General features: G+C 35.3%; 1 protein-coding gene across 2 annotated transcripts in view; it reads left to right on the top strand.

Annotated features, from left to right (window-relative positions):
- The window catches only part of LOC107688208 (inactive phospholipase C-like protein 2), a 55,668-nt gene that overhangs the window by 41,738 nt on the left and 1,653 nt on the right, over window positions 1–12,277 (top strand). Inside the window, exons 4-5 of one of the 2 annotated variants that reach the window (XM_016485817.1) lie at window positions 1,645–1,720; window positions 10,129–10,238. In XM_016485817.1, the coding sequence (XP_016341303.1) occupies window positions 1,645–1,720; window positions 10,129–10,238 (186 nt within the window). Of the gene's footprint in view, window positions 1–1,644; window positions 1,721–2,528; window positions 2,632–10,128; window positions 10,239–12,277 lie in introns of those variants that run through there. The other variant, XM_016485818.1, reaches the window with a different exon arrangement.

The following is a 12,277-nucleotide window of genomic DNA, read 5'->3' as shown; positions in this document are numbered from 1 at the left end:
TAAAGACACACACATACAGTATATATTTTGAAAGTATTTACATGTATATATTTATATTCATATAAATTATATTATATATAAATATATTTAATATATAAACATAGCATATTTTTCTGAAATATATACATGCATGTCTGTGTATTTATATATACATAATAAATATACACACAGTACACATACACATATATTATGTAAACAAAAACTTAATTAACTTAATTTGGATGCTATTAATCGAGATTAATTTTTTGTAGTTAAAATTATTATTTTTTAAATAAAAATTGTGTGTGTTTTTCATAAGACAATTGTATAACTTGTATAATGGTTTAGAATTTGAAATAATATTTGTGAATTATACAGCTACTAGCTACTGAATAATTTACTGTAAAATGAATAACTCTATACAAGATCCATATTCAGGCATAAATTCTTAAACTTAACTTATCTTCTTGCTTTTTATACAAAAGTACCCCAGGAAAGGACTTTATTTTACTTTTTATTTATTTATTTATTTATTACGGTCTAATTATTTTATTTTGTTTAATTTTAATTGTTTATTTTTTGAGTGATTGCAGTGTATTTGTTTTGTTTCATATTTAGATATAAAATTCTTTAAACCCAACTTATCATCTGGCCTTTTATATAAAAGTACCACAGGATGCTACTTTATTTTACTTTTTATTTATATTATTATTTTTATTACTATTCATTTATTTTATTTTGTTTAATTTTTATTTTATTTTTTGGGGGGTGATTGCAATGTATTTATTATGTTTAATTCATATGACCTCTGATATAATTTGCAATAATATCTAAATTAAACAGCTACTGTATGACCCATATTCAGGCACAAATTCATAAACATGACACATCTTCCTGCCATTTAATACAGTACTAATTTATTATTTTTTTATTATCTATTTATATTTTATTGTTTTTTTTATTTTTATTATTACTATTTTATTTTCAATATAATTTATACAGCTACTGTATGACCCATATTCAGGCACAAATTCATAAACATAAAGTGTCTTCCTGCCATTTATTCAAAAGTAGTACAGGATAATGTATATTGCTTTTTTTTATTTAATTTTTTATTATTATTTAATTTTTCATTGTTCAGGTAAATGACTGTATTTATGTTTTATATGACCTCTGATATAATTATACACCTACTAGCCTATATGACCCATATCCAGGCATAAATTATAAACATGAACTGTCTTCTCATCATTTAGACAGAAGGAGAAAATAATACTACTTATTTATTTATTTAAATATTTTATTGCCATTTATTTATTTATTTAACTTAATTTTTCTGTTGACTGGAATGTATGTTTTGATTCATATGACCTTAGGCGCAAATTCATGAACATGACATGTCTTCCTGCCAGTTATGCAAAAGTAGGACAGAATTTTTATTTTATTACTACCTATTGATTGTAGGCTATTATTTTTAAAATTTTGCTTTTTTTATTTTATTTTCTGTGTGACTGGAATGTATTTGTTACATTTCTTATGACCTCTGAATGCACGCGAGTATCTGAAGGGTACAGGCCACTGTGGCACACTACAAATGAGCTGTTGATGTATTATCTAAAAACCGCACAGATGCTCATTACGTGTCCCTTTCTCCCGTGTTCACAGATGATCCAGACCAGCCAAACGCTGCTGGAGAACTCAGACAGCGTGTACGAGCGAATACTGCAAGTCCAGAAAGCAGGTAAGAATGAAAAAGCATACGAGAGAACGAAAGCAAAGACAAGGCGAGCGAGAGAAAGAGAAAGACACAGTGTTCCACAAGGGACGGGTGTTTCTTGGAACACAACCGATCGACGCAGCCCTTCGATCGCAGCTCCCTCTGAAATAGAAAGAAAACACAAGTGCGTTCATACTAAAAAAGCTCAAAGAGAAAGAACTAATTATGCCACGCTGTGTTATATAAGGCTCATTGTGCGTTTCTCTTCACTTGTGTGATGTCCTGCATTTCAAACACCGTTCAAGTGGGGTTTTTTTGGACTCTCAATAGTGTCATTCGCTCTGTGTTCTCTAATTAACGGGGACTTAAAGGGCAAACATCTATGGCCTATCAAAGCCATGCAATCAATGTGACGCCAACAGCTGCACGATGCAATCGCCGAAGATCGGCCTCAGTTGCATTCACTCCGAAATGAAAGAGAAAAGCCGAATGCAGAAGAAAGGCAGCATTTGTGTAATTTTAAGGTGCATCTGTGGCCTTTTGAAATTGCATTGATTTTTTTTTTTTTGAAGTGCACAATGTAGCTTCACTTCTGATCTCACAAATCAAAATTTAATCTACAAAAAAAATTAAATCTAGCCAGGCAAATGATGCTATTTCAAGTTTTGCTTTTTTTATTAGTGAAAAAAGATATGTGCTTCATTCCTGCTGTGATTCACATTTCCACATTTCCCTGTTGCTTTTTCTCTGATTACGTCCTATTGCGTTCATAAAACCTTGTGATGCAGAGTGGAAACATTGATAATCATTTAGTTGTGTTGCTGGGAGACAGCGATTGGCAGGTGATCGATGCGGGAGGCTGGCAGTGTGTTTCATTGATCGCAGCTGATGGAATCTTGGCACAGGAAGCTGTTAGAGTTCATTAGATGTTCTCTCGATGAACAATTATCAGCCGCACCTAAATGCACACACTACCGTTTTGTTTTGTCAAGCCAACACTAAATCAATAAGCTTCAATACCGCATGTGTCATTTTATGTCCTGTTTAGCTTTTATAATGGCCAAATAAATCTTGATGCACAGCGGTTATTAATGCTTATTAAAGGGGTCATATGATGTTGCTAAAAAGAACATTATTTTGTGTATTTGGTGTAATGAAATGTGTTTATTTGGATTTGAGACTTTAGTCTTTGCAACTTTACAGATCTTCTTTATGCACCAAGAGCTTGTAACACTCCAAAAAATTGAAATCGCATCAAATAACCCCTTTAAAGCAAGTTACACGATTACTGTTGCTCATACTTAGGAGTTTATTAAAATCCTTAAAGGGGTAATTCATCCAAAAAGTGAAAATTTACTGTTAATTTAATCATCAAAAATGTAGGTGTTTTTTTTTTTCCTGAGCATAACAGTAAAGAAGAAACTGTGGTCCTTTGTGATTCATAAAATGCAAGCCAGCGACTTGATCCTATGATGAATGAATCATTCAGCGCTCCAGTTCTTCCAATAGTCACTAGCAGCAGCGTAGCAGATCTGTTCCGCCAAGACCAAATACATTAACATTGTCATATCCATCACCATGCTAAAATATTTAGAGAGTTGTCATGATTGAACTGAGGAAACCGTTTAGACTCGGACCGAAGACTGATGAACCGGTGATATGCGCATACATGAACCGAACACGTTTTTATGGTTTCTCATGGTTTATGTAAAAAGGGGATCCGATGAAAACCAGTTTATTCACTTTATATGCTTTAGATGTGTAAACATCCACGTTTCACATCATTATTGGGTGCTTTAATAATGTAATTGCATATAGGTTTCGTATATTGTGTGATAAACAAACTAGGGAATTGAACCAGTTCACTGAAACGAACTGTCCAAAAGAACCATTTCACAGAAAAGAATCAGATTTCTCCATTTGCTTGAGGCTCTGGATTATTATGTTGTAAAATATGTTCAGTTTCTTGCACAGACCGGTTGTTTTGCTTCATAAGACCTCAATATATCATCAGGAGCCACAGGTATTCATTTTGTGTTCCTTGATATGTTTTTTTTATTCTAAAAAAACATACCGCTGCTGACTTGCATTTACTGTTCTAATGAAGAAAAAAAGTCACCTAAATCTTGGATGTCCTGAGGGGGAGTAATATAAGAACAAATGTTCCTTTTTGGGTGAACTATCCCTTTAACCCTAAATGGCAAATGTTAATTCACAAATTGGTTCCTAAAATCATACTGCTTTTATCAAGGAAAGGTTACTTTTCTAAGTGCTCAGACTTACATCCTAGCAACTGCTGAGTTACAGCTTTAGAATGAGCTATCTTTACATTTTCTGAAGAAAGCGTGAGTGTTGCTTGCCTTTGCAATACTCCCCATGATGCTGTGAGTGTGGGTGGTTGCCAAGACATGGCTATATGCTTGCTAAGGTGTTCTGAGATGCGGTTAACATGTAAAGAGCAGCATTAGATTAACTTAGAACAACCTAGCAACCACTATGAACATGCTGCGTAAAAATGCACTAGGAACACCTTAGCAACCGTTCACCCCACTCTTGCTTTCTTCAGAAAATGTGAAGATGTGGTTCATCATCAATCTATCACTCAGCCGCTTCCATCTTTGATTTCTTCTGCTTAACAGTCATTTTCCACCACTTTTAATGCAGTTTAATATCCTGCGCCAGAAGTGAGACAAACCACAAAGCTTGTATTGATTTCCAGAGTCTGTGGCCACATCAAATATTCATCCTCTTTTGTCCCAGCACGAGCACACAGAGAACGGCTTTGTCTGATCTGCAGTAAACACTGTAAATCAATCTCTGCGGTTTCTTGCCTCTCTTAAGAAGCCCATCTCCGCCTGGTGCACTTCAGAGTCCCGCATGAACACATTAGTTAATGTGGATGAACGGCCCACCGGCAGCAGCTTTACTTCTCTTGAGGTGTGGCAGAGATGGACTGATGGAGCTGTATGAGGAGCTCGAGCTGCTAACGATGAATAGGAAATGTGGGTCAATGCTTGCCCATTCCCATGTGGAATCCAGTGGAAAACTCCGGCATCGACAGCCCTGAATAATCAAAACTGGCCACTGCAAAAGTCCGAGCAGGTATTGATCTACAGGCAGAGTAAATAACATGCTGCCTTTTGAGTAAAGCAGTGCCGCCCAGTGCTCCAAGCACCTAAGAGACCTATAGAGGATATACTTTTGCTGTAAATATTTGAAAATCTGTGCACTAACAATCACCCTGATATTCCCCCGCTCTATATGTCTCTCTGCATCAGCTAAATTATTTTTTTTATTCACAGTGTATAGGAGTTAAAACTCCCGTGTAAATTACTGCCGTTTGGCAAATAAATCATTTTACGTACTTATTCCTCTTTTAGATTACATTTCAAATGACAAGGGATCAACTTATAATCATGTTTATATGAATTATCCCGTGAACTTATTCTCTCAAATGGCCTGGGTATGCGGAGCATTCGCAGCTTATCTGGATGGAATGCCACTGGTAGATATATATATATATATATATGTATGTATGTATGTACACGCACCCATACAGTTTGTAACCATGGAAATAAGTTTCCACAAAAATAATGGGAAATTTAGATGCATTTTTAAATTAGTGATTTTCTTTAATGAGCTAGATGGAGCGCAGCAGAATAGAACGGAATGCAGGGGCTTGAGAGGGTCTCAACTTGACACGACGTAATAAAAATATGACCCTGTGTGCGGAACTGAAAATACAGGGTCAAAGCAGCTGACAAAAACAGAGGTGCACGCTTATTAAGATAATTAAGATAATCTGCAGGACGAGCGGAGAGAGCGCTTTTCTGAGTGTTCTTTAATTGAGTTGGTCAGTGAGTCTTCACATACTGTAATGACAAAACATGATGCTTTATGTTTTGAATTTGCTGTTTTTTTATTTTTTCAAGGATGCAAGGTGCTGAAAAAAACATGATGCAATGCAACAGTGTATTTTGCAATATGGAAATAAGCTATAGATAAATAACTTATAGATAAACAATACTGTAAACAATAAAACTATTTCCACTACAAACCAGTGTGTTTATGATTACAACATTAAATTTAAATATTGTGATAATAAACATCAGTTTGCAATATAAAGAAGGATAACAGACTGTTTTTGTACGTCTAAAATAACTGGAAGTGAAAAACACCAGAAGGCTCACACATTAAAGTTATAAATGTCAAGGTGGATACAGTATGTAGGCTACATCAATGCCAAAATTGTTTAAAGAAAAAAATAGTTCACCCAAAAATTAAAATTTGTTGATAATTTACTAACCCTCAGGTCATCCCAGATGAGTTTGTTTATTTCTCAGAACAGATTTGGAGAAATTTAGTATTCCATCACTTGCTCACCACTGGATCCTCTGCAGTGAATGGGTGCCGTCAGAATTAGAGTCCAAACAGCTGATCAAAACATCACAATAGTCCACACCACCCCAGTCCATCAATTAACATCTTGTGAAGTGAGTGGTGTGGAGTTTTGTGATGTATTTATCAGCTGTTTGGACTCTCATTCTGACGGCACCCATTCATTGCAGAGGATCCAGTGGTGGGCAAGTGATGGAATGCTACATTTCTCCAAATCTGTTCTGAGAAAGAAACAAACTCATCTTGGATGGCTTGAGGGTGAACTGTTCTTTTAATCTGTTCATTTAAAGGTCTATTAGCGCATCCAAAAAGCAAGTTTAAGTTGCCAGCATGCTGCCATTGCAGTCACTCTCGTTACTGCGGTTGACAGGCGGCGCAGGAGGAATAACAGCGTGCCAGACTACAGGCATTTCTGTAAAACGAAGTCATTTATAGCACATAAAAGGCTACGAAGTGATGCGCAGGTGTCTTAGAAGCACACTGCCACCCTCACACATGCATTGGGGCGCTGCGGTGTTCTTTCATGCTGTCTGCGCAGTGTCAGAGCTGGCATCCACAGAGACGCCGCGCGTGTGGAATGACAGCCCGGGTTTTCCCACTCTTCCTACAGTATGTTGCTAGGCAACCCCTGCCACGAAGAGCCGCCGGAGTGCCATTGGCCGCCTTCCTCGGCTCGATCACGCATCATTAACCCGACAGCACCTCTCCTTGCTTACCGCCCGTCAAATCCGAGGGGCTCGCAGACGCGAGAGCCCACCACCACTGAGGTTAACAGAGTGTGAAAGTAACGCCAGGAATGAATACAAATCATCTTGAAATATGCTCGCGCTGCTCGCGGTAATGGCTTCCCCCTCTTGAGCATTATTGCTCTATTTGTACGAAGTCAAACACTGTCTCCCCAGGCTTGTGTGCCGCCTCATTGGCCAGCGATCTGCATCTAGAGACCGTCGTTTAAGCCGTGATCTCCTTTCAGAGAGGGTTTACAGCTGTGGGAGCGTTTGCACACCTAGATGTCATCGCTGAGAATGCGAGACGGAGCACAACAGATACACAGTTATAGGCGGATTAACTCTCACACGCTGTTGCTAATGTACACAAAAAGACAGAAACAGCACAGGGTTTGATGAACGTTCCCATTGTCAGTCATTCAGGGGTTTAGGAGGAACAGGATTTGTCCTAATTCCTCTTCATTCCCTAACTGTGCTTTGCCAAGTTGTTGATCACCAAATATGCAAGTTGATGCATGTAAATATGCGGCCATTTGCAGTATTCTGAGGTTTTTGTTGTTTAGTTTAGTGTTTTTAAACACAAAAATTCCATTGTGAACACATATGTCGATATCCAAAAAGGACAAAATCGCCATAAAAAGAAGCATAATAAATTTCAGTCTGTTCCTCACACAAACTGTTAAGTATGATTTATAGTTTTATAGTATTAAATTAGTATTACTTGATATATTACATTTCATTTATACATTTTAGTCTATATATTTAAGTTTAATTATTGCAGTACTATTTATAGTTTTAATTTTATAGTATTAGTTAGATTTATATATTATGGTTTTTTTATGCTTAAACATGTTTTTGTATAAGTTTTAATATAACAATTTTTCATAATTTTAAGTTTCAGTCTGTTCCTCGCACAACCAGTGTTATTTTAGTATTATTTATGTGATTACCGTTTTTATTAATACTTTGAATTAACTTCTATTATTATATTTTTAGTTTTATTTTTAATTTTAGTCAAATTTGTAGTAAATGTTCTTTTTTTGTATTTATATTTAAGTTTAATTCATTTTTATTTCAGTTTTAGTTTAGCTTTAGTTTTTTTGTTTGTGTTTCAACTTGCCAAGACAGCAATTTTCCTTAATTTTCATTTAGTTTAAGTTTTCCCTCTAATATTTATTTAATTTAATTTCAGCTTCATTTCAAAAATGTTTTTAATATCTTTAGTTTTAGTAAATGATAATAAACCTGCACTCAAAACAATCATATGTCAATATATGTCAAACAAATGTCATTTTATTTAGTTATTATTGTTCATAATTGTTATTATTGTTCATTTTAGATTCAAACGCAACGACAAACTTTGGCAAATCCTGTGCTTAATTCTTCATCAAGTGCTCATTGCAGATTTGTTTCCTGGCAGCTTGAGTCCTGAAACCAGCCAGTCAGATTGAAACGTTGCATTTTCACCCGTATCTTGTCATATTTGTGTACAACGTGCATCATATCGGTGGCATTTATTTTGAAGATGCAGCACACCAAACTAAACTATCACTGAAAAGAGATGCTTCCTCTCCTCAGTGGCCGTTCTTAGATCAGTGCGAACGAAAGAAAGACAAAGACAGAAACAGAACGGTGCGGTTCTTTGGTGACAAATCTCTTCTGTGTTCTTTGCCTTGATGCTAATGCAGTCTGAAAGGATTCATGTCTGTCTGTCTGCTGCGCCCACGCTCGCATCTTCTCATCTCTGCTTCCTCCCTTCTTTCTTTTCTTCCTCTCTTTTTCTTTCTTTTTTAAATGTGTTATTAGCCACCCGTTTTCTGACCGCGTCACAAGTGTTTTCCGTCCTCGTTTGCACCGCGCGGCTTGACACTCGCAATTTACTGCAACAAGCCGCCAGTCTGGACGATAAAAACACCAAACACAAAGAGATGGATCTGCTGTATGTGACACAATAAGCCCTGTCCTCGTGTCTCCCACGAGGCTTTAATCTGAACCAGCAGAATAAACTCGCCTCGTGGTGGTGTGTGTTGAGATGACAGGAAGTGAATGTGCGCCCACATCCCATAGTTTCTTTGATCCTGGTAACTAAAGTTGTCAAAGCTTATGAATACATGAAAAGCTTGACTAGTTGCAGGGATTTTGTTGCCGGCAGGAGTTCAGATGGCTTGAAACTCTCTCAAATTGGCCACGAGCCATCCTTATTGTTTAGCCTGATGGGTGAGTTGTGCATATTGAGCTGGGACGTCCCACAAACAAAATATTGGACTATTATTTGCAGTGATTTAAGGCACATTTTAGACTAGTTTTACAATTGTTCTGTATCTCACGATTCAAGAATCAGAGCATATTTTAATAACGTCTCTGATTTGAAATGCAAGAAAAATTCAACTAGTTGATGTGGTTCATTTCTATTAATCAGTTCAAACTGTTGATTCAAATGAATTGATTCAATTCTGAACTCTGATGGAAATAAGCTTTCATATATTAAAATGATTCTATTAAAATGTGTAGGTAAATATTGTTGTTTATTATAAAGTATTGTGATATTGGTGCATATAAATGGAAATTGGTGTTTATTGATTTTTAAATTTTGTCACAACAGTTGATTGGTTGGAGGCATGGTTTCTTATATTTAATTGCAAACTGCAATAAATGTGGAAATGTACACTACTGTTCAGAAATGTATGGTCAGTACATTTTTTTAAGAAATCAATTATTAGCAAGGATGCATAAAATTTAGTCAGATCTGACAGTAAAAACATTTATAATGTTACAAAATATTTCTGTTTCAATTGAATGCTGTTCTTTTGAACTTGTTATTCATCAAAGAATCCTGGAAAAAAAATGTATCAGGTTTCAAAAATTTGAAGCAGCACAACTGTTTTAAACATTGATAACAATAAGAAATGTTTCTTGAGCAACATATCAGCATATTTTCATGATTTCTGAAGGATCATGTGACACTGAAGACTGGAGTAATGATGCTGAAAATTAGGGATGCACCGATACCACTTTTTCCAGTACTCGCCCGGTACCGATACTTTTATTTTTGGTACTTGCCTCCCTACTGAAAATTCAGCTTTGCATCAAAGGAATAAATTACATTTTAAAATATATTCAAATAGAAAACAGTTATTTTAAATTGTAATAATATTTAAAATTATTACTGTTTTTTTTTTTTTTGGGTGAGCATTAGTCTCTCTCTCTCTCTCTCTCTCTCTCTCTCTATATATATATATATATATAGACATCATTTTTGGCCATATTTGCCAGCTCTGATCTGAACTTCTGAATGTGTCATTTCAGCGATGGAGTTCCATGAGAAACTACATGACATGGCGATGAAGGAGGGACTGAAGGGAAGAAAACTCCACAAATCTGTAGAGAGCTTCACCTGGAACATCACGATTCTGAAGGTGATCACAGCTGAGACTCTGAACAGCCGTTTAACACCTGTGAAAAATTCTGCTCCCATTTGAGATGACGATTTGCATGTATTTGACCATAAGAAGATTTTAACACTCAGATGTGCTTCTTATGATTTAAGATGCTGTGATGTATCGCAGTTAACATCTTGAATATTTAATGAGTATTAATACTTTCTCAACCAATGTGGCAGTTTTGGGACACTGACTGTTTAATTCGGGGTTGCACAACACAAAAAGCAAATAGCCTGTAATAGAATTCAGAACAGCACCGTTAACTAGATTTGCATTTCCTGAAGGAATACCTCGGTGCTTACAGGCAGTCAAAGAAACGTGTTAAAGGTTGAGTTATGCTTAGGTGTTAGACGTTTGGTTCAGCATGAATGAAAGCTTGCAGTATAAAGGTGGCTATTGATTCATTATGCTTTGATGAATTGAATATATGTTCATCATTATAACCGGATCATAGATTTTGCATATGGTCACAACCACTCACAGAACTTAGAAGCAACAGTATTTATAAAAGTTTATTATTTATTGCATAAAATGAGTAGCACCTCAGTTTTTGAAATAAAATAAAAAAAAGCATTATTTGTGGATAATTTTGGCAATGTTCACACAGAAAGTGCGTAAGCTCAGATCAATGAGGCCTGTGATCAGTCAGCTCTAAAAAGAAATACAAAATCTGTGCTAATTAAAAGAAAAGAAGCTGATAAATAGATTGAATCCAAAATTTCTTCATAATATAGCATAACAAGAAAATTATAAGCAATTTTTCGTACGCCAATCCTTTTTGACCAGAACACCACAAGTGTAACGAGATGAAAAATATCCCCCCAAAATACAAAACATGTATATATTTATTTATTTACTTGCGTACATACACACATTTATTTATATTTTATTTCATTTTTTGTAGTTATAACATGTGTAACCAAAGTCCAATGCAATAATATTAACTTGCATTTTCAGGTAAAAACACAACATTCTACATTTTTTATTGATTTTTAATGTACATTTTGAATTATATTTTTATGTACATTCATATTTTGAATCAAATTTTGTTGATGTTAATGGGATAGGAATTACATACTCCATCTTTAAGTAGCCTGACATTTCCAGGTCCGATACAATCAAAAGTGAAACATTAGCTGATTATGTAGGTAAGTTTAAGATTATCTGATCATTTCTGTTTTGGTTGGTTGATGGTTGACAAAAAGGTTTTCTTCATGAGTGCCTAAAACGCACACACCATTGGAAATAAGATGTTTAAATGGAGGTCATTTCAAATTGAAGTGCTTAAGCTGGACAGAATCAATTTGAGTGACATCACACCATTAAAAACTATTTAGGTGGCGATTTGGTTTGCTTAAAGAACATCAATGATAATTAAACAGTGAATGTGTCTGTTATTACACAAGCCTGTTATTCAAAACATCCATTGTTCATCACAGCCATTTTTCTTTCTCACATCTACTGCATAACACAAATGACAGTGTTTGCTGTGGTTTACATCTGCTGTTTACATCAGTATACGGCTCCTGTGACGCATCACTCAGTACTCAAGTACTTGCATGTTGATAAAGCTCAAAAATGTCACTCCAGATATATGCTGTATGTTTTAAACTCCCCACAATTGTGACTACCATTATTTTATGTACTTTACTTAAATTGTACTTGAGCCATGCTTCATGTGATCTGTGTCACTGTGTGTTGATGTCAGGCAAATGTGCAAATATAATGAGGACACAGTCGCAAGTAACCAGCAAAGTTAAAAACTAGTGATAGACATATTGACCAGGCTTAATCAACCAATATTTAACCATGCTGAGATTATTTATTAGCAGTAGAGTTAGTTTCCTTTGTGCAAGTACATACTTTGCAGACACATCAACATTTTTGTTGTCATATACAAATATTTCGTGAGATATTGTTTCAAATAAATGTTTATACACATAAATATATAAATACGCACACACACACACACACACACACACACATATATATATATATATATATATATATATATA

Source organism: Sinocyclocheilus anshuiensis, unplaced genomic scaffold (assembly GCF_001515605.1).
Source record: "Sinocyclocheilus anshuiensis isolate Anshui unplaced genomic scaffold, SAMN03320099.WGS_v1.1 scaffold1162, whole genome shotgun sequence".
NCBI lineage: Eukaryota > Metazoa > Chordata > Actinopteri > Cypriniformes > Cyprinidae > Sinocyclocheilus > Sinocyclocheilus anshuiensis.
The sequence above is the reverse complement of the archived record's forward strand: the minus strand, read 5'-3'. Positions and strand labels throughout refer to the sequence as shown.